Raw genomic sequence first — 23,299 nt, 5'->3', positions numbered from 1 at the left:
TCAGGCTAGATACCTCCGAAGTCCCAGTGTGGTGCTGCACACCTGAAGGACTTCTTAAGAATTACTAGTGTTCAGTACACAACTGAAGGCTGAAGAACTGGCTTAGATGGAAGCAGCAGTGACAGCAACAAGAGGACTGATAGGATTCTCCAGCAAGCAGTGAAAGAACAACAGCGTTGCCCTCTAACGTTCTTTTGTCTAGGACACCTTCCCTGCTCTTGCAGACCTTCCAGAAAATGCCTTTTACGGGCTGCACAGTGCTATGTCTTATTTGGTTCTAGGTCCATTCAACTTGATAATGACGATCAACAGGCACACACGCAGAGCACACAGGTGCTGTGTGATATGCTTTCATGTCTTAGTTTCCATTGCTAATAACATCACACAATCTGAGTAAATTAATGAAAGAGGCTCATTTTGGCTCATGACTGTGGCTTATAGTTGAGGGTTGCATCTGGACCCACTTTGCTGGCAGATTCCCAGTCAAGCATAGGGCACTGTAACCTATTATACAACCTGTGTGCAAGAGACTTAGCCAGACGAACTTCGATAACAGATCAGGAGATAGCCCATTTACCCACATTAACTCATTAGTCTGTTCATCAGGGCAGACTCTTCATCACCTCTTAAAAGTCCCACTCGGCCCCGCCTCTTAATATATCATAATTGGAATGTAACTTCAACACAAGTTTTTGGGAGGGCAGTGCATACACAGAGTGTAGGATGTCTCAAGTCCAGAGGGAGTGATAAACTGAGGGCATAATGTAGTGAGTGGGCAACGGGGAAGACAGTTTAGAGCGGAGTCCCTTCCAAGCTTGCTCAACTCATGCTTTAAGGAGTGGCTGGAAAGGCGGATCTGCTCCACCATGACTGACACTGACAGTGTTTGTGCTGTGTAGTTGGGACAGACAAGCTGTAGTGAAGGGCTGTAGGAACCATGGCTAGGGAGGTGGCCTAGTTGGCAAAGTGCTTGCAAAGCAAGCATGCAGGCGTGAATTTGGATTCCCAGCACCTACATAAAAGCCAGGCCCGGCAGGAAGCATCTGCAACTCCAGTCACTGGGGAGCAGAAGCACGGAGGTCGCTGGACTCATTGGCCAGGCAGTCTAGTGATGTCAGTGAGCTCTAGGTCAGTCAGAGACCCCGTCTCTAAAATGAGATTGAGAACACTCGGAAAGAAAGTCAAACTCTGGCTTCTGTCCATGTGCACTCACATGCACATGTGTCTACTGCGTGAATATCCACACACACACACATGCGAACATGTTTTTGAAGACACGGTGGATAACTTCAGTTAATTCCCATGAAATTAGAAGCAAAATCAAAATACAAGCCAAAAAATGATGAATATGACTGTATAAAATGTTGGTTTTTTTTTTTAAAGCTACATTTTTTGTCTTAGAATGGTAAAGGGAAATTTTTATAGAGATAGCAGTATTTCTCTAGCTCAGATCTTTATATCGTGGGCAAATAGAAGCTTAATTTTATATGCCTGTGTGGTTCAAGAGGCAACTTGTTTCACTTTGCTGAAAAGCAAGTGCTTTGAGTTCCAGTAATTGAATCAATCCAATCCAGGTGGATTTCTTTCCTTTGGTTAATTTTATATTAATTGATAGTCAACACTGTAGCCAAGGAGAAGTGAATGTTACCACTGAGAATGAACATAGCCATACTCAGTTGGTTGACATTTGTGGCTTGGAACTAGACAGTCCTTGTTCAAGCTTTATCTTAGAAACCAAAATATTTAGTATTTTTAAAGTGAGCTTTGTAGGTTTTAAAATTAAGAATTTTGAGCTTAATTTTAAGAAATCAACAAGCAATGCTAATGCAAACTGGGTAAGGAAGGAGTGGTAGCAGCAATGTAGAATCTGGTTGACAACAGCAGCCACTCTCCTTACCAAGGCTCCCTTCCTCCCCGGAACAGTCCTAGTCTAGGGCAGAAGGGCCAGTGGGCAAGGAACAACTATCTATGCCTGCTCTGCTCAGCTGTCTCTCCAAAGACCCTGTAAGGAAGGAACAACCTTTAGAGGTGTTAAAACAAGTCCAACAAAGACCACTGTCCCTTAAGAGAAACTGAGAGACAAAATAATAAGAGAGGGGATTTATTCATGCCCACCAGAGTTTCATCTCTACAAAAATTAAGGAGAATTCTGACAATTTTACACATTTCCAATATGTTTTGAAGGCATAAACTACAAGTTGGGACTAGGATAACATTGGTCATAAGGGATTCAGATTCATGTTGGTTGTGTGGAGGATGTCTTTTAAGAAAGGAACTGGTCAACTTGAGTAAAAAGCAAAGATTTTCTATGAGGTACGGGCTGGAAGAGTTTGCTTGATGTCTACGGGTTGCAGTGTTCTGCGTTCAGGAAAACCACAGCATGGCAGAGCTGTTTATGTAGGCCTGTAATCCCAGTTGTTTTGGAAGTGAGACGAGACGAATACGCAGTCAAAAAAAAGGCCTGCGTTATAGTGTGTTCAAGGCAGCATAGGCAACTTAGTGGGACCTTGTCCTAAAATAAAAGGTAAAAAGAGAGCTAGGGATGTAGCTCACTGGTAAAGCACTTGCCCCGCATGCCTGAGGCCCTTGGCACAGTTCTCTCTCCATGGAGGATATAGTAGGTGAATTACAGATTTGGGCCTGGTTGGGTTTTCGTGTATTTCAGGTATATGACATTCATTTGTGTACATCATCAAAATTTCTTGAGATGGATGGATTGAGAGGTCCCGTGGGTGTAAAACTTTGGAGGTGCTTTAATCCAATTTAATTGTCTAATTTCTTCTACAGACTAGATGCCATAGGGATATGATGGGGGCAATATGATGGCAAGAACCATAAAACAGTGACAGGTGACAGTCTCAAAAACATAGTCCCTTTTGTCTGTATTAGTACAAGCTTTTGACCTTGGCTTATATCATCATGTTAAAATGTTTTCATTTTTAATTATTTCAGAAACCACAGCCAGTAAGATCATTTAGGGAACATTAAAGCAGAAATCAATACTGAACCAAGAGAACAGCATACAGCCATCTTTAGATTTTTCCAGAATGCGAGGCACACACACTGACAATGTATGGCGTTTACTATATTTAGATAGTGGCTTACCTAGTGCGTGCAGATGCCTGGTATGTGAGAAAAGGGTAGCCTACAAGTAGAACATTATGATAGGCAGATTTGGGCACAGGGGTCCCACTCAAACTAAGGCACCAGCCAAGGACAATACAGGCGGTAAACCTTAAACCCCTACCCAGATCTAGACAATGGGCAGAACACTCTCCACAGTAGAGTGGAGAGTGGGATATGACTTTCTCACATACTCTGGTGCCTCACCTTTGACCATGTCCCCTGGAGGGGGAGACCTGGTGGCACTCAGAGGAAGGACAGCAGGTTACCAAGAAGAGACTTGATACCCTATGAACATATACAGGGGGAGTAAATCCCCCTCAGGAACAGTCATAGGGGAGGGGAATAAGGGGAAAATGGGAGGGAGGGAGGAATGGGAGGATACAAGGGATGGGATAACCATTGAGATGTAACAAGAATAAATTAATAAAGGAGGAAAAAATGGAAAAAAAAAAAAGCACACGTTGCAGGGAAGGACCAGGGCACACGCTATGTGCATTGACCAGTTTCGATATGCTTATCTTTGTTTAAAAAATATTCCCATAAAAAAAAAGAGAGAAAAGGGTAAAAAACCCTCAGTCCCATCACAGCCTTTGTGTTAGGATTCTGCTCTGCCTGTTTCTCCTTTCTGAAGATAGCAAATAAAGGTGAGTGACCTGAGCGGCCAAGGAGGTAACAATGCTGCTGCAGTCTCCAGGAATGCACACTGGAGATGACCAATCTGTGCTTGAGCAGGCAGCTTCTTTGCAAGCCCCTCGGTCTGTTTCTTTTGACTTGAAGTTTATTTCTTTATTTCCCAAATGTAGAGATCTACAAGTAAATTGCGCTTTGCCGCATATGTCACTGCTTACTCTTTTACCCTACCTCTGTGAGGTAGTGAGCTGTCGGGAGGAAATTCCGAGGATCTGGTCCCTGGGGCATGCGAATGCAGAATGGCCAGTGAGGGAGAGTTACAGAGGAGCACAGCTTTCACTAAGGGTGTGACTGATGGGTTCCTGTATCAGGGAACCGAGTGGGGAGACAGTGATTCTGAACAGGGCTCAGGAGAAAGGAAACCAGCAGATACAGGGACGTTTATATGTGGGTGTGAAGAAGTATTGAAAGACTATCTGTTGCTGGGGCTTTTTTTTCCCCCAGAGAGCAATTAACATTTAATCCAAGTCGCATCTTACATGTCCTTAGGCACAGTATTTTTTAGTCAGCACTCACAGACTTTGCTACTAATGAAGAGAAATATCTTTTTCTTGCAAATTGGAGAAAGATTTTCTTAAACAGGAGTTAAGCATAGGATTAATGAAAATAGTGAAAACTAAAGAGGTTACAGATTGAAAAAATTATCTTAGCCTTTAAAAAGCCATTAGTGGTTGAGTTGTCTTTGATGTTGATAGAAGGTTCATGAAAACAGCTAATTCCAAGAAAGGAATTATCAGAGAAAACTTGCTGGCCCGTCTCCAAGAAACACCACTTACGAATTTAGGCGCCTAAGTACTCCCAGCTCTTGTACTCAGTAGAAATCCCCTCTGGGGTTGTTGTCAACATTGTTGAGTTAGGTCATGCAGTGTAGACTGCTGAAAATCTGTTCACACTATTGGGACAACCTTGAGGAAGGAAGATGAGCGTGCAGCTCAGAAATACAGAACTGAGCTGAGAATGTCTTCGAAGAGTTTGTAGACTAAGATTCTTTATAGCATCGTTAAAGGTAACAAAATGTCTTTGGCACATCCCTTCCTTTCATAAACTTTTTTGTCCTTTATAATGAAAGACACATACCTGATGGGGCTGAATAATAATGGCAGAGCAGTGATCTAGACTGCACTGAGGCCCACATTCACCAGTTTAATGTCATTGTCACCCTTATCCCTCTCTCCCATTTTCCCCTCACTCCCCTCCCCTATGACTTTGACTGAGGGGGACCTCCTCCCTCTCTATATGCTCATAGGGTATCAAGTCTCTTCTTGGTAGCCTGCTATCCTTCCTCTGAGTGCCACCAGGCCTCCCCATCCAGGGGACATAGTCAAATATGGGCTACCATAGTTTGTGTGAAAGGCAGTCCCCACTCTTTACTCAACTGTGGAGAATGTCATGTCCATTGGCTAGATCTGGGTAGGGGTTCAAAGTTTACTGCACATACTGTCCTTGGCTGGTGCCATAGTTTGAGCAGGACCCCTAGGCCTAGATCCACCCATCATAATGTTCTTCTTGTAGGTTTCTAGGACCCTCTGGATCCTTCTATTTCCCCATTCTCCCATACTTCTCTCACCTAGAGTCTCAATAGGATGTACTCCCCTCTGTTCCACTTTCCTGGTAAGTGAAGACTTTCATGGGACATGCCCCTTGGGCTAGTGTCCAAACATAAGTGAGTATATACCATTTGACTCTTTCTGCTTCTGGGTTAACTCACTCATTATGATCATTTATAGTTCAATCCATTTGTCCACAAATTTCGGGAATTCCTTGTTTTTAATAGCTGAGTAGTATTCCATAGTGTAAATGTACCACAGTTTCTTTATCCATTCTTCTACCTAAGTCTCCCTCAGTATAAGAATGGATAAAGAAGCCATGGACTCATTTTTAAGCTTCCCGTCTCATTTTCAATCTCCCTGATCAGAAACTATTAGTTTCCTATGTAGTGATCACTTTCTGGCATGATATTAAATTAATTTAGAAAGCCTCTTTTTTTTATATCTTGCCTTTTTTTCCCTACATATTCCACTTTGGATCATCCAATTATAAAATTTGTCAGTGAAGTATAATCCTCCAATATTATTGTCTGCCTAGTGCTAATTCATTCTAATTAATTAGTAAGGCAAGAGACCACTATTCTCTGGCCCTTGGGCCTGACCTATCTTAGTTTAGTTTCCAAGTCTATATCAAGCCATGAATGTGATCCTAACACATTACTTAAAAACAGGAGAATGGCCATGCAGGTAGATGTAAATAATCCTTGGAAAATCTTGATCTCATTAGTGTGCACTTGTGTTTGTGCATCTAGAGGGCCCCCACCAATCAGAATGAGATCAAGTCACTATCCAAATGAGGAGCACCAGAGTCCAGGCATAGTAGTCCAATTTCTCATTTTATCTTTAAGCATACAGTGGGTTATAAAGCCTGTTCTTCTGTTACTGCTCCATAGGACATACTCATGAAATATACCGATGTTTATGCTCCTTATTCCCCTGTCTCTGAAGAGAGGGATTCAGTCTCAGCCAGACAGCTTATATTTGGTCCCTTGATTATGATTTGTCACACACAGTATCTCAATAGTCAAGGTCAAGTAGATATGGGGAGAGAACAAATAACCTTTGGCATGAAGACCTTAGTGATTCGTGGAAGGCATAAGAATGGTGGAACACTAAAAGTAATGTGTTCTCAGAGGTTCTTGAATTAATAATATACTAGGCATACCTACTGTCAATATCTATATCCCTGTTCTCATTTTATAAAAATTGGCATAGTCTGTATATGTATATCATATATCAAAGACATATTTTCTTCTAGACTGGGGTGAATTTTCTCTTACATATATTTTTTTCCATTCATACATTCAATGGGTGTTCAATGTTTATTCTTAGTAAACAGAAGCAATGGTTTTGCCTTCATGTGAAAGCATCTAGGTGACAAGGGAGAAATAAGCAAGGATTTCTAGAAAGTAAAAGTAGAAGGCTATTGAATAGGGGAGACCTAATGAGAGATGAAATTACTGAAGGGATTAGAAGAAGTGTGATGATTTTAGATTTGGCAGGTCTTGGTATGACAGTGACATTGTGAAGCCTGAAAATGAAGCACAGTAGGGTGTGATCTCCATGGATTTGTGGGTGAAGAGCTTTAGGGGCCGTGGAAAATAGAAAGTGCAAGAGGCCCTGGGAATGTGCATCTCCCATATACAAGGGCAGCCAGGAGGCAGTTCCTCTGGTACACCGTAGCCCCAAGAGTTCCTTAAGAGAAAACCAGTGGCGTTGGGGGCACGGGGAGTGGCACACAGCAACAATTAGAGGTATCTAGGCCACTTGAAGGGTTTGAGGTTGAGAAATGTTTAAGAATCAGAGGCATTGGGGGTATTTTGAGCAGTGATAGCTTGCTGTGTCTCACATCACTGTCTTTCGAAAAGAGTGCACGTGGATGCTAAAGAAGGAAGCAAAGAGGCAACTAAGCACAGTCACTAATGGTCTAGGCCTGAGGAGGCTGTACTTGCTTCAGATTTGATAGAAGCAGTGGAAAGGGATAGATTTCTGGATTTATTGTAAAGATGGAGGAATGGACTTTCTCACAGAATGAATGTAGGATGTAGAGAAAGTAGAGTGAAGGAGAGAACTCTTTATTATCAGATTTTCTTTATGATGTAAAATGTTCTCCACTTGCTCTCTATACTGGGATTTTATTCAGATCCTGGGACCTAAAACTTACATATACCACCTTAGACTCTCTTAGAAACCATAAGATAGCCTGTATATAGTAGACATAAAAGAAAAGACGAAGAGAATTGTATTCAGCCACAGAGACAAGGAAGTGACATAAAACTAACATTGGACTTAATAGCCACTGACTTAATGTTCATTATGTAACCACACTGTGACCAGTAGTAAAGTCTACCAATGAATCATTGACTGCTCAAAAAAATATTTCCCAACAAAGTTACACCATACCAAGTAATTTTTTCACTAATACAATTGCATTGCTACTCAGTAGGGATGTCATTAATGCTTGAGACCAAGGTGAGTGCTATTTTATTATTCAGAAGTACTTTTAGAAGCAAGTACTAGAAAATTGACTAAATGTTTAAACAGCATAAATGTTCTTACCTCTCACTTTAAAACACATATAGGTGGTTACTCTCTGCTAAATGCTAAACACATATAAATAGGTGGTTATTCTGCTAAATGCTATCATTGTGGATGTGTATAGTCTTTCTAAATTTCTAATCTGTTTTCGTGAACATGATGGCTTCTTATTTTCATGCTTATTTTTTTTGGTTTCAAAATGGCTACCTTGGTTACAAACACTGAGTTTATCGTCTGTGATCAGGAAAGCATATAGGCTTTCACAAAAATGCCCTAGCAGACTTATGCAGACATGTCAGGGGCCAAGGCCAGGGCTTGGGGCAGGGAAGGAACCTGAAGGTGTGGCAGGAGCTACTGTGTTTGTTTTTAACTTTGTTTCCTCTCCTCAGGCTATCACATGAATATTTTTAATTAAAACATAAAATAAAATCCAGTTCCATTTGTAAAAAAAAAGAACAGGCCGTTCAGAAAGCAGCAGTATCTTTAGTAAATGTCATTCATAAGGTTCTTCAGTTAAGGTTGACCATCCAAATATTAGCTGGGGTTTTTTGTTTGTTTGTTTGTAGGTTTGCTTTGGTTTTTTGGTTTGGTTTGGTTTGGTTTTTGGTTTTTTGGTTTGGTTGGTTGGTTTTTTGTTTTTGTTTTTTTTTTAGTCTGGTACATCATAGTTTTAAAAAAGACATTTAGGGAAACATAACAAACAAAAACTTATAGGGGAGGGGTGGTGTAGATGCTTAGTTAACAAAATGTAAGCATGAGAAACTAAGTTCAATTTTCAGCTTCTGCAGAAAAAAAGGGAGAAACAGAGGAATGGGCTGCTGTCCCAGTGCTCAGGAGATGGGGACAGAAAGATCCCTGGGAATTGGTAGCCAGTCAGTCCAGGCAAACTAATGAGCTTCAGGCTCATTTAAAGACTGTGGGTTTTTGTTTGTTTGTTTGTTTTTGGTTTTGTTTTTAAAAATGTCCTTGTTGTATGATGTAGAGTATAGCCCAGGAGTGGTATAGCTGGATCTTGAGGTAAAGGTAGTCCAAATTTTCTGAGACAGCTCCAGATTGATTTCCAAAGTGTTTGTACAAGTTTGCACCCCCACCAGCAGTGGTGTACCCCTTTTTCCACACCCACCCCAAAATGTGCTGTCACTTTTTTTTATCTTAGCCATTCTGATAGATGTAAGATGGAATCTCAGAGTCATTTTGATTTGCATTTACCTGAGAACTTTGGACATCTACCATAGAACAAGGACATTTGCTCAACTATGTTCATAGCAGCTTTATTCATAATAGCCAGAATCTGGAAACAACCTGAATGTCCCTCAACCAAAAAATACATAAAGAAACTGTGGTACATTTGAAACAATGAAATACTACTCAACTATTAAAAACAAGGAAATCCTGAAATTTTCAGGCAAATGAATAGAACTAGAAAAGATCATCCTGAGTGAGGTAACCCAGACCCAGAAAGACAAGCATGGTAAATACTCACTGATAAGTGGTTATTAGCCCAACATAGATGTCCTCTGAGAGACTCCATCCAGTGGGGAATCAGGACAGATGCTGGGACTCAGCCAGACTCTGGGCAGTGTTGAGAGTTGTTTGAAAGAATAGGGGCATGGACGGACATGGAGGGGTCAGGAGCTCCACAAAAACCATCAAAACCTGTGGATCTGGACCCAGGGGCCCTGCACAAACTGAGGCACCAACCAAGGGCAATGCATCCAAAGAACCTAGACCCCCTGTTCAGATGTAGTCACAGTTCATTCTCCATGTTATTGAGGGGAGTCGGGGGATGGGAACTGCCTCTGATATGAACTCTGGTGCCTCAATTTGATCACTTACCCTTGGTGGAGTGACCTTGCAGGCACACAGGGGAAGGGGGCATGCAGACTATCCTGCTGAGACATGATAGGCTGTGGTCAGATGGTGGGGGAGGAGGGTCCCCTTGTCAGCAGTCTAGAGGAGGGGAATAAGGCAGAAGAGGGAGGAAGGTGGGAATGGGAAGATATGGGAACTGGACAACAATCAGGATGCAATGTTAATTATAATAAAAAAAACTAAAGAATAAAAAAGTGTACATAAAAGAGGGAGAGAAAGGAAGGAAAAGAGGATGGGAGGAAGGAAGAGAGGGAGAGAGAAGAAAATGTAAGGAAAATATAACAATTTGAGATATCGGTTGTATTGTTTGATCTGGGCAAAGGTTTTTGTGTGGTGTGGCTCTAAAAGCATAGTCAATGAAACTAAAAATTAACACATTCAGGTTTTTTTTTCTTTTAAGTTAAAAAGTGTTTGCACAGCTGGGCACGGTGGCCACACCTGTAATCCCAGCACTCTTGGAGACAGAAGCATGCAGATTGCTGTAAGTTTGAGGCCAGCCTGATATACAAAGCAAGTCCAGGACAGCCAAGGCTACACAGAGAAATCCTGTCTCTTAAAAACAAAAACAAAAAACAAAAAACAAAACACAAACAAAAAAAACAAGTCTACACAACAAAGAAAATATTCAGCAATATAAAGAAGCAACTTGCTGAATGAAAAAGTATTTACAAATGATTCATCTGATGGGTAATATCCAGAATGGATATGGAGCTCAAAAGGAAAATTTTAATTTGAAATTATGAGCAATAGGAGTGGGTGTGGAGTTGAGATAAAGAACAAAGCAATGGGGTAGGGTGTGGCAAATGGCCTGACTGAACATTTCTCAAAAGAACATGCGAATGGCCAACAACTATGAAAAATGTTTTATATTATACTAATTTGGAGAAAAGAAAAATCATAGCCAAAATGAGATACCTTATCCCAGTTAAAATAGCTCTTATCAGAAAAAAAAGAAAGTCAGAAAATCTGGTAGTGATGCAGAGAGAAGGAGAAGACTCATATACTGTTGTTGGTGATGCCAACTATTACAATCATTGTGGCATGCTGTGTGCAGGTTTGTTGAAGGAAATGTTTAATATTTAATGTTGAATTGTTATTTTAGTAAAATCAGTGGTTACTACCTAACCAGCTTTATACCCAAGTAACGAACCACACAGAGAGACCAGGATCTATTTAATTAGCCTATAGCACAATGCTGGGCAATAATAATTACTCCATCCTAAACCTCCATGCTAGTATAGTTTCCCTCCCATTCAGATTGCCCACATTATACTTGCTTTAAAATCATCTCCTAGGCCTGGTTCATTTATCTTTATGTTGCCCGGTCTCTTCTCCTGGCTCCATCCTCTCCTTCCTCCTCTTCCTCCTCCCCTCACTGACTCAGGATGTCCCACCTTATTCTCTGTTATTGCTCAGCATTGGCTAGTTTGTTTTTATTGACAGCACAGAGAACAAATGATGACATGTTTACCCAGACTTGAAACTGGAGATACTTAGAATAAACATCACAATGCATTGTCAGTATTGATCAAGAGAGTCGGGTGGAGAAATCAGCATTTGAATGAACAAGGGTAAACTGTACACAGTCCACAAGAGCATTAAGCCAACACAGGTTCCTCAAAGCCTAGGAACAAAACCACCAATTGATCAGGCAATCCCACTCACTCCTGGGCAAACAACTGAAACCAGTAGTAGAGGGACATTTGCACCCACGGATTTATTTAACTGTTCATAATAGCCCAGATAAGAAGTCTCAACCTAAGCGCCCATCAATGGATGGACAAGTAAATAAAGAAAATGTATATTGTTATATTTATATTATTTTATAATCATCTGTGTGCATGTCTTACTCGGCCATAAGATATGAATGGATACAGCATTTGTGGCAACGTAAATGGAGCTGGGCGCCATCATCGTTACATAAGTCAGGCATATAGGGGGAGAAAACCACATGTTCTCTTAGGAGATGTTAAACACTGGATGCTACAGAAGTAGAAAACAGAATCATGGTTGCCGAAGCCTGGAAAAGAGCTAGGGGTAGGGACTGAAAGATAGCTACAAGGGGGAGGGATAACCGTTCCTGCTCCTCCGTGCCTCGGTAGCATAACTCAGTTGACAGTATTTCATTGAGTATTTGACAAGAGTAGAAAGGAGCTCGACTGCTCTCAGTTCAGTGTTCTGGGGTGGTGCTTCTGCCAGCTACTGTGACCTAATCATGCACACTGTGTGCGTGTACCGTAATGTCACACTGTGCCCTCAGAGGAGGTGCAGTCAGTATGTGTAACTTCACAGTAAAATGCTTCTGAAGAAAGAGTATGGTCTTGTGCGCCTTCTTCCTCCACGTCCCTGAGCTGTAGGTGCAGGGGAGACGGATATCCATTGGAGCCTGGCTCCGCGTGACCTATTGCTCTCTGCATTGTGTCCATATGTCTCCAGATATGGTCTCCAGAAAGTGATGCTATTCAATTTCAATTAAAAAATAAACTAAGGGGGGGGGCAAGAAGGGAATGAGTATAATTGTTCTTCCCACTGGATTGCTATTTATATACAGGGTTAGCTTAAAACTTACATTTCCTAGTTTATCCTAGAAATATCAATGAGAATCATATCTTCTGAGAAAGGAAGAAAGAAAATCACCTCTCAAAGATGAGGTCAGTCATTATGTACGACCTTGCTCCTCAAAGAGAACACAGCAAGAAATGGAGAAAGGAGTGTTCTTAGAGATTTGTTTTTCTTTAATCAGAAAGGACTCTACCCATTTACGAGTCCACATGCTTGCTGTACTGCCTTGTCTTGCTTTCTCTCAACAGCAGAATGACGCTTTTCTCTGGTCCTCCTTCACCCTTCCCTCTCCTCTGTCTTTCCTTATGAGTAGCAGATTCACACACAGCCATCCCTCTGGTCTATGCTCTTTATTTTTATTTTTTATTTTTTTGATTAGCAGACTCATGTGATTTACTTGTGGTAACTGCATTGTAGCAGAGCTGTAGCATGTGCAGGAATGAAATGGCATCCTGCAGGTGTCTCTCAGGTAAATTCTCTCAGTGGTCTCTCTGCTTCTTCACAGTAATAGACGATGCTCACCCTGCCACCTCCTGTCACTGTCTCTCCTTGTATCCCTTGATGTCTTATCAAAACACTGTCTTTCATATCCCCCTGCTGCATGAATGCTTCAGTTCATGGGATGGTGTGTCGCACCCCAGCTTCCGGAGTCTATTTTTAAGCTGCCTATATGTCACTTAGACAGAATCATATACTCACTAAAAATAATCTCTTCAGAACTTTAATTTTGCCACCAGGGCAGATTGGAGCCAGAGTACTAAACTCTTATAATAAATATGGTTTGAGAACCATTCTGTCCTTGGATTTCATCCAGTTTGGTCTTCTGATTTCAGGACAGTTGTGGTAATAGGCAAGGGTGATGACTTTTTGAATAGCGATGCGCTAAGCTCTCAGGTGGCCCGCTGTTTAGCATGTTCTGGTTTTTTTTTTTGTTTGTTTGTTTGTTTGTTTGTTTTGTTTGTTTCCTTCTTTCTGAAAATTGCAATATTTATCAAGTAGTAATATTTTCCGTGGCAAATAAGGACTACTGATAGCACCTTCTTGCATATGGAAAGTTATGGTTCATCTTTACGTATCTGAGTATGTGGGGAGTCTTAGGGTTGGAGTCCGTTCATTGAGTCAGAAAAGCAGGCTTTCTTTCTTTCTTTCTTTCTTTCTTTTTTCTTCTTTTTGCCTTTTTATTTTCCCTCAGGCCTAGCATGTTTTTCTTTTGTCTCCATACTTGCTATTCCCTATCACATGGTAACAGCTTTAAGAATCATGTCAAATGAGGAAAAAGAGAAAGGCAATAAGATAAGGCTAGAGAGATGACTCAGTGCTTAAGAGTGCATGTTGCTCTTGAGGAGGACCCAGTTCAATTCCAAATATCCCGCCTGCGATGGGAGCTGATCACTGCCTGTGGGCTGGGCGGGCACTGCACTCAGGTGCATAGGCACACACGTATATGTAATTCAATCCTTTTACAAAGAACCAGGTTACGGAACTGGTGGCTTCTCCTCCAGTGCCTGGCTCTCCCATCAGAAAGCAAAATCTCTCCTGGGAGCTCCCAGCAAGAATGTCTACTTCTACCGTCTTTTGTCTCCGGAGTATCACAGGGCCCTTCCTAGTTGCTAGCGGGGCTAGGGAAGCTGCTCTCCATCCTCTTTGTGTCGGTCTTCAGGGTGGCAGGGGCAAAGAAGAGGAAATTGAGAATAGCTTTCATCCAACCAACCAACAATGTCTTTGAGAGTTCTTCCTACAATATACACTCGTCTATATGGTGATTTCTGGAGAAAAAAAAATGTTTTCAAAGCAGATTCTGCTGTCACCTTGCTGGGATTCAAATCAAAGTTTTCTTCCTAATCCTTCTGACTTCCGGCTTCCCTGCCTTTGTTTCCTTGGGAGTAAAAGGAATAGTAATGTTACAAGTTCTGCGTGCTTTGTGGGACTAATAAGTTCATGTGAGCATAAGGCCATTCAGTGGACGTCGTCACCCAAGTCCAGTGCCTTGCTCAGAGGCAGGAAGATTGATTGGCCAGCAGGCTTCTTGCTTTGAGCAAAATAACTTGGAAACGTAGCCCTTGAAGCTGATGTATACAAACCCTTAATCTGACAAGAAAAAAAATTCCTGAAAGATCCCTAGCATCTGCCATCTTTTGTTTGGGCGGCCTTCTAAGTGGCATGCTCTTATTTAGAAATGAAACGCCGTCGTGCTTAGCCAGGGGCGTCTTGTGTGAAGAAAGCATGCTTACAAGCATATTTTGACTAGAATGTTTCAGATCACGAGTCTATAATGTTCAATATGTCAATGCAACAGTTCTAGATAAGTGATGTGGGCAGAAACAGTGCTGCTAGGGCTAGAAGAAAGCAAACGCCTCTGCAGTGTTTTCAGCGATTAGGAGAAAAAAAAAATAGCAGAGCACAAGAGAGATGATGGAGGATGGGGAAGAAAAGGGATATCTGAAACAGAGAAGGCGTTCTATGAAAACAGTCAGGCATGAAGGAAATGCAGCATGAGAAAAGCATCAGAGAGCAATCCCAAGTTCCGCAAGCCCCATCCTGTTTCCTGGTAACCACCCTTCATAGTCTGAGAAAGAAAATTGGCTCATCCTAAAGGAAAAGTGATAGAAATGCAGAACGGCTTCTAGAATGTACTCCTGTCCTACAGGGGATGAGCAGGCGGATGAAGCATAGAAGGACTACTTCTGGGGTTACAGAGAGTAGATGGCAGTGTTCAAGCGCGTGTGACGCCCAGGTCACTTAGGAAGCTCTTGTCCAGGCCCTCATGGGCATATGCATCTCGGATGCATGGACTCTGTCCATTACATGGACATTCCTTAGGGATCTAGAACACATGGGAATGCAAATGGTAGCCTAATTTCTTATCTGAATAAATGAGTCAGTTGTCATCTGCAGTTACGAGTACCAGAGTCATTTGTCAGCTTGGGTTGAAGTCAAGCATTGACAAACCTCCTGTGCTATGCATGGCAGCATGCTGAGGGTGCTGCGCACATGCAGTTACGGACTGTACTGACCACGCTTCTCTGATTTTGCCTTCAGAAAACCCGTTATGAAATTTACGTCAGCATTCTGAAAGAAGGAGGCAAGGAGCTCCTGAGCACTGAGGGAAACGAGGCGGTGGGACTGAAGAAGTCGCACTCGAGCCCCTCCCTGAACCCAGATGCGTCTCCAGTCACTGCCAAGGTCAAGCGCAACGTGTCAGAGAGAAAGGACCACCGACCTGAAACACCCGGCATTAAGCAAAAAGTTACTTAGAATCCATCCGTGGCCAGGGAGTACTGGTCATGGAGCAAAATAGGGTTTTTCAAGATCTTTCTGGTAATCCGTGAATATATTTAAAAAATAGTCTGAGACTAAATGGTGCATTAGTAAGCTTTTACATTGTATATTTTTGTTAGTTTTTGTACAGGTGTCTTTGCTCTTGAGTTCTTTGCTTTTGATGATTTGGGCAACTTTATCACTAATGCACCTTTTGTGAGGGGCAGAGGATTAAAGATCCTTTCTCCTTCCGCTCTCTCTTATTTGCACTTCTGCACAGTTATTTTATGTATTCCGATCAACTGTTGTACTTTTTATTTTATTTTATTTAGGTTTAAGTTTTTAGTTCATTGTGAAACACACAACTGGACAAGCATTGTGCTTCAGTAAATCCTAGACTTTACATGTGAAACCCCGCCCAGTCACGGAGGTGAAGTTGAAAGCTCATAGATGCTCAAGTAAGAATGGCAGTGCTGGCAGTCAAGGTGTCCCGGGGCGGTGCACTTCTGCATCCATCCTGGCCCCTGTTGTCGGCACTGGACCCAGGGGGAAAAGGAGCACGGAGACAACAGGACTGGAGACCTTAGGCAGGCACAGGAGTTTGCCTCAGGTGTGGACTCTGTTCCAGCCATGCAAGGGAAAGCAGAAGTGGAGCCATCTTGCCTGAAGGGAGACCAAGGGTGGATTGGTACCGAGCTCCTTTTGTTTTCCAGAGGCTGGTGGCAGCAATCAGCTCTCCAGGAGCTGTAGCAGTAGGGTGTGTATGGTCTTCTGTAGGAATGTGACAACCTCACTGCCGTGGGGTCTAGACTAGGAATCAGAAATCATCTCTGTCACTGACACCCTCTTCCGTCCAGGAATACATTCATTTTTACATAGGTGTGCAGGCGTAGATCATCTCCTGGTCGAAACAAAACAATCTCGAAAGTGGAAACCGCCCTCCCCCACAACACGCACCCAATTATTTTCTCCTACGTCAGGACAAATAAGGAGCAAATGCAGCTGCTTCATCAAGAGTCTGTGACCCTTCAGACTAAATCTGTAGTCAGTCCGGTCATAGGGACTGAAGATGGAGGAATCTGATGACCTGAGTGCAGCTTCTTAGCTTATCTATCTCCGTCTTGGTAGCCATCTTACACGGTCACTGTCAAGATTGCTCCTGAAGTGACTTCTCTGTGTTTACTCTTATTTTCCCTCTATCCTAAATGATTTCACTTTACAGCCCCTTTAAAACGTAAAGTATTAAGTAGGGGAGCGTTGTCTGTAGAGGAAGAGAGAGGAATAAAATGTGGGCTTCCTCTGTGGCTGAAAACTCTCCTGGTTCCCACCTTGAAACTGTATTCTCTGAAACCGCTGTCTTCCCAACAGCTTACCTTCAAAACGGGACAGGGTGACATTTGAATATTCTTTCTCCCCCTCAAGCCTTCTCTCTATTTCTACTTGGCTAGTTGAAGGTACCATGACCAGAGAATCATCTGCTTTTGCATGACTAGCACGATTCCAGTAAGTTAAAGCCTGTTTAAAAAAACAAACAGACAAACCTTGGTAGTTTATAGAGACACGTCATTAGGATAGACTAGTTTAGTTACAGGGTCCCTGTATGAGCCTGTACTCCATTCACCTCTGTACATGCCCATCTCGCTTGTGCCCAGAAACAGTAACTCCTCTCCGAGACTCTAGCTACTTGCTTCATGGTATTTTGCAACGCTATTGGAAACCTTCCTTAGACTTCTCTCTTGCTTAGGTTAAAGGCAGTGACTTCATTTATGTTTCAGAACCATGAAGCAAATACGGTAGTTCACGTTGCGGTTCTATGTACCTGAACTATTTCATAGCTTCCTACTAAGTCCAGTATTTCCCAAGCAAAGCTGCCTTTCTTCTAGAAGGAGAAATATCACTGTCTGCTTTTTTTGCCTAAGTATTTGTAATCCCTGAAGGGAAAGGTACCCAAGACCTTTGAGTCTTGAGCATCCTCTTTGAGCATCAGTAGCTGAAGAACAGTTAACGTGTTTAAATGTGTTTGTCTACAGTGTCCGTCTGTCTGTGTAGAATATTTGCGTGTACTTACCTGGAGTATCTAATATACGTTGAATGGTACCTTGCTGAGGAGTGTCTGACATGGAAAACAGTCTGGAAATACCCTTAACATCAGCCCTGCCACGTTTCCTGTTACAGGACTTACTAGTGTTGGCTCCAGAACCTCTGGACCTGTTTATAGATGGTCAGATGACGAGGGCACTTCTGACTGAAGCTGTGGACTATTAAGTCTGTATTGTTTGTCTTGAAGAGTAACTGTAACATTCTTCTGTGAGTCAGAATCCCAGCCTGCCCTAGTGGAATGCTCTCTCTGTCTCTGGGGGACAGAATGTATCTTCCCTGAGACTTCTGGAAGGATGCTGCACTCTCTCATCTGATGAGACTCTGACAGTTTGGTCCATAGCCAACCCTATTTCCTCCACAGTACTGAGTCACAAGAAATGTGAGGTGGTCCTTTGCACAGCTGCTCTAAGCCTGTTGCCCAGGGTTACAGGGAGTTCTTCCTCCTTTCCACGGTACTTCATCCTGTCCCTCCTACACCTTCTTTTACCCTACCTCAGCGCCCTGGAGCTTGGAGTTCCTCTCCATATGATAAAGCATTAACTGTTTTACATCAATACCCTAAGTAATGATTTTTAGTATTGATAATTTCAATAAGTCATCAAAAGGCTTTGATGACATTCTTGCTGCAAAACTGACCATAGAAGTATCCCACACTTTTAAAATCTGTGTGTATTCTGAGGTTCACCCCTGCCTCACATGCTGGCTTTTTAAAAAGGTTTACCAGGAGCCCAATTTTAAAAATTAAAATCTAGTTACGTCTACTGAGAGTCCTTATTGTATTGGCATATCATTGGCGTTTCTGAAATGTACTTTTAAAACTGTCTATCATTTATCTACTCTTTGCAAAGCCCAATTAAGCTAACGGTTACTTGTGTGCACTTCAGTTATTCCTAGTGAAACCAGCATGTGAGGGAGCCCTCTGGTAGAAATAGTGTATAGGTTACAGGTAGCTTTTTAAAATTGCTTATAGGTAACTCAGATGGAGTCATTTTCTGATGCAACGATCTTGTGACGTGTGGAAGGCACTCGGTGCTGTCATTCATTTCCCTCATCCTGAAGATGGCAACCGTTTTCTAGGCAAATGTAACTTGAGAGAATTCTGGAAGAGGAACCCATGGCCGTTTTTCTCAAGGTCCATCTAGGTTTGTGTTATAATCTACTTGGGAAATCGAGGTCAGGAAGTTATACTGGTTCCCCCTCGCCTTCTGCCCCTTTATCATACAGAGCACGGATGAAGGGTCATGCTCTGAAATACAGAAGGACCTTCCTGAGATGCGCATCATCTGCCTTTTTGATTAGAAGTCAGTTTTCCATTGCCTTCCAAATGAAAGAGACCTTAGAAGAAGTTAGCGGCACGTGGAATTTTAATTCTTTGGCATTTTTTTTTCTAGTTGTCATCAGTCAACCCTTGCTTGACATTAAGTTTCTTAGTTTTGAACTCTCGTATGTTTTTGTGGTTTAGCTTTTATGGGTACAGGATTTTACCAGGTCAGCAGCCACCTTCCTGGTTTTAGCAGGAAATGATACCTTTGTGGTTCAGATGGCAGTGTGTTTTCACATGTGGAGTCAGAGCATCAGTTAAACATAGACCCTGCTTCAAGAGTGGTAACACAACTTGGGGCCTGGGGCATAGCTGCTCCTCTCTCCGGACATCTGTGTTACTTAGACAGAAACAGACCAGTAAACTTTGTATGCAAAGGAAGACCTACCCACCTTGCTCCAGGGCCTCTTACCCTCATTCACCCAGGACAGACTGCTGGGGAACCCCCAAGATTAGCAGGTCTCCCCGCCCACTTTTGACATCTGCTATAATCATGCCATCCCAAGGACTTTATCAACCCACATAAAATAATCCCCGATGTATTACAGAGGTACTTTTCCATCCTTCACATTTGACAGTGCTGACACCTGAGGTCTTTCTCATTCTGTATCTACAGTGAGCATCTTACAGAAGTTGGCTCATTGCATGTGGAGAGAATGCCAGTAAATACTTGAATCTGCATGGCAGTTTGCTGACTTGTATGCAAGAGCAAGGAATACAGCCAGTTACTTGTACATACCGTAGGTTTCCTTAGGTCTCGTGGGTGCATCCTTTGTAATTTATATGTATATCTGTTGTATTGAAGTATTTGGGGAAATACTTGTATAGATAGTAATGTCACATGTCAAAGGAAATGCTTTCTGTCACCTACCAATGTTGTATTTGTGGGTATTTATAGTTGTATGTATGTATGTATGTATGTATGTATGTATGTATGTATGTGCATCAATGTGTAGATTGTGGATCATGGTATATGTATGTTGAAATTATTTTTGTCTTTAACAACCAGTGTAATATGAAAAGAAAGTTTATAAACCTCATAGGAATGATTATATAGTACAGTTGTTGAGAGTTCATAGAGTGGTATTGTTTTATTAAACTTAAATTCAAATGATACTTTGATTACATTTTTAATAAGACTTTACACTAGAAAATTCCATCTTTAAGCTTTGAATTACCAGGGCAGAAATGACATTGAACTAAACTTGTGAATCTATTGAAGTGTACAGTGTGCAATTCAATGAGAACCCACTGTAGTTTGGGAAATACAGAACAAGTCGCAGGGGAAAGCCAGCCTGTGCAGTCTTAGCAACTTTAGTATTAAGAGCACTTAAACGTAAAGTTGAGCTGATAACTTCGGGCTTATTACAAAGTGTGATGCTTCCAAGCTCACGTTCTTTATTGTTGTAATTAGTCCAGAAAAAAATACATAGCTTTCAGAAGAACTAAGTAAGTACCCAGTGTATTTTTATGTACCGGTGTATATTTTAGAGTAGATCACTCTCCTGGTGCCACACCCTTACCCACTTTGTTATAAAGGAGTATCACAGATACTGGGATCTATCAGGGCATCCCAAGGCCGGGTACTGTATTCCAGCTTCACAATTGCACAAATTCACAGCTAGTGTCACAGGTAAAAGGACTTTGGGAACAGGTTAAATTTTATTTAATATTTTTATACTTAGGTCTCTTTTTCTCCTGACTCTCCCCAAAGAAGAGCCACTGGCCTTAGTTGTTTGACATTATTGCTTATATTATAGAGTGTAAATAGTAACTAAAGTTTTATTAACCAGCATGTTTGGTATATTTAAAACAGCGACTGAGTGTGTTTGAGTGTGTGGTTGGGCGCAGTGTCTGTTTGAGCACACTGCCTCATGTCTTCATGTCTGAGTCAGAGACTTGGGACTGTGGGGTCTGCGACTCAGCTGCAGCTCCAGGCTGCAGTCCCGTATTGACAGTTACACTTGAGTTTTGTTTTTTATTAACTCTTCAGTCTCAAAGTATTTTTACAAATATATATTTCCCAATTTGTTATATATGGGTGGGCTGGCTCTGTGGCTCATCAGCAGAACTTCTGCAAGAGTATCTCCTTCTAAGAATCACTTGTGATTTGCAGAAAACAGCCGTTTGATTCAGAAACTGAGTAGTCAAATAAGGTATATTTTAAATCATAGTTGCTTTTAAAAGTTTGGATTTTAACATAAAGCCATGGAAGTTGTAAAGCCAAGTAACCATTTGACATGGATAATAATGTTCACTCTAGAGAGTATATATGCACATTGAATTTGTATGTCATTAGGATACTTTTGTAAGCTTTAGGAATAAGTTTTAGACCAAATTGAAGTGGAGGGGTGAGCTGGCTGTTTTCCACTTGGGGCAATCATGTATGTGTTAAATCTTCTCCTACGAGATCCAAAACTGATCAGCTGTCACCTTAGGTGTTTAAGGAGAGAGTTGAAAGTTGATATGCCTAGGATGTCATCTGTGTACAGAGAGGGGGGGGAGGGAGAGAGAGAGGGAGAGAGAGGAGGAGGAGGAGGAGACAGAGAGGAGAGAGAGGAGGAGGAGAGAGGAAAGGAGACAGAGAAACTTGTAAGTTATACAAATATATGACCTTAAGACACCGAGGGTCTGAGTATTCTAGAAACCATGAATGGAGGTGGTAGAAACTGTATCACAGATGTGTTCCAAGACCCAGGGAAGAATGATAGAGTGCTGGTTTCTGACTCTGAGGGGCATCATATTTTTAACCAAAAAAAAAAAAATGGGAGTAGAGACACATTGTCATGTCCTTCCTGGGGGACACCAACTTTAAGTCATTCTACGCAGTAACTCGCCAGCACCCGCCACTAGCACAGTGCAGATCATCCCTTTCAAGGGGGAGTGTAAACAGAGAAGCCACGTTCTCAGCCCCCAGGTTTCGATTTGCTTGCCCTGGCTTCTCAGCTGGAGGTGAAGGAGCTTTCACGGGAGCAGGCTAAACAGCTGAGCACCTATCCATGAGCCAGGATCTTCAGAATGAATATACACAGAAACCCAAACAGAACGCACCTTTGCAGGCGAGAGTTCAGGCCTCACTAGTGATAGGATGAAAAACAAAAAAACAAACAAACAAACAAACAAACAAAAAACCACCTTGACTTCAATCCCTGAAAGCACTGGTGAGTGGAGAGAACTCTGGAGTATCGCTCAGTATTGTCCCCACTAGTCTACAGAAATCTTTGGACACACCTACAAGTCCCAGCCACAAGGCTCGATGAAGGATCACACAGCAGGTCTGAGGCTCACTGCTCTGAGCCCTTGGCCCCGGGCAATGGAGCGCAGGGTCTCCCTCTCTGCAGCTTCTCCTTGGCTTTCCACTTGGGCTTCTGCTTAGCAGCAGGTTTATCCTGGGTTCCAGGTTCAATAGGAATCCAGCTGCCCCAGTGGCTTGACCCTGCTTAGGTGAGATATCAGCCCTGAGAATGACTCAGTCATAGAGGAAAACATATAAGGGCAACAGGATCCTCAGTTGGAAACTAACACTGCATTTTGTCTTTTCAAGAAACAAATGGGCACATTGAGTTCAGTGTCAGATGATATCTTTCCCTTTGCTCCCAGATTTTCCAGAAATGGATAGTATTTCATTTCTGTGAGAAGGGTCAAGAAACATAAAATTGCTCGCAACAATGCTCTGTTCGCGTGAGAGTTGTTGAGCAAAGGGCCGACATGCCTCCCTGCATTCTCTTCTACCTCAAGTTTTTGGAATTCACTTCTGGAACAGAAGTTTGCACAAGAACTTATGCTGTCAGCCTTGGTTACTGTGGGGTGCACATAAAGGTGACAGTTTGTATCTTTTAAGATAAAACAGGAGCTGAGCTTTTACAGCCCGTTAGCCGGTTCGTATTTACTGTGGCTCCAACTGATTGGCAATGCATAACATTCCTTTACCTTCAAAGTTTTCTCCACCAGTCGTTTCTGCATCTCCACAGTCCCGGTGTCGTGTGCCCCTACAAATTGTGAAAGCAACTAGTGACAAAACAGCCTCCTCCATTCTCAGTGGCCAAACAGTCAGCTTTAGCAGACCTGGGAAAACTAGCGGTACCACACCCTATACTGAAAATCTGTTCCTTATCACCCACCGGACTCAAGAAATGCCATCTCCGAATTGCGGCATTCATGGTGGTAGTCTTTCGGATGGAACAGTAATCTATATGGATATTGTTAAAGTGTTTAAAGAATATTTTGAAAATTAAGTTTACATTTTACAATTGCTTTATTTTTATTGAAATAATTGTATATAAAT

The 23,299-nt window shown here is 42.1% G+C and overlaps 1 protein-coding gene across 10 annotated transcripts in view; it reads left to right on the top strand.

The window, feature by feature from the left end:
* Positions 1-23,061, top strand: part of PSD3 (pleckstrin and Sec7 domain containing 3) — a 541,746-nt gene extending 518,685 nt beyond the window's left edge. For all 10 annotated transcript variants that reach the window (XM_084758401.1, XM_084758398.1, XM_084758403.1 and 7 more), the window contains one exon: positions 15,375-23,061. In XM_084758401.1, the coding sequence (XP_084614527.1) occupies positions 15,375-15,590 (216 nt within the window). In that variant the 3' untranslated portion in view covers positions 15,591-23,061. The remainder of the gene's footprint in view (positions 1-15,374) is intronic.
* Positions 23,062-23,299: the final 238 nt, after the last annotated feature.

Source organism: Acomys minous, assembly GCF_964271855.1.
Source record: "Acomys minous genome assembly, chromosome: 15".
Lineage (NCBI taxonomy): Eukaryota > Metazoa > Chordata > Mammalia > Rodentia > Muridae > Acomys > Acomys minous.
The sequence above is the reverse complement of the archived record's forward strand: the minus strand, read 5'-3'. Positions and strand labels throughout refer to the sequence as shown.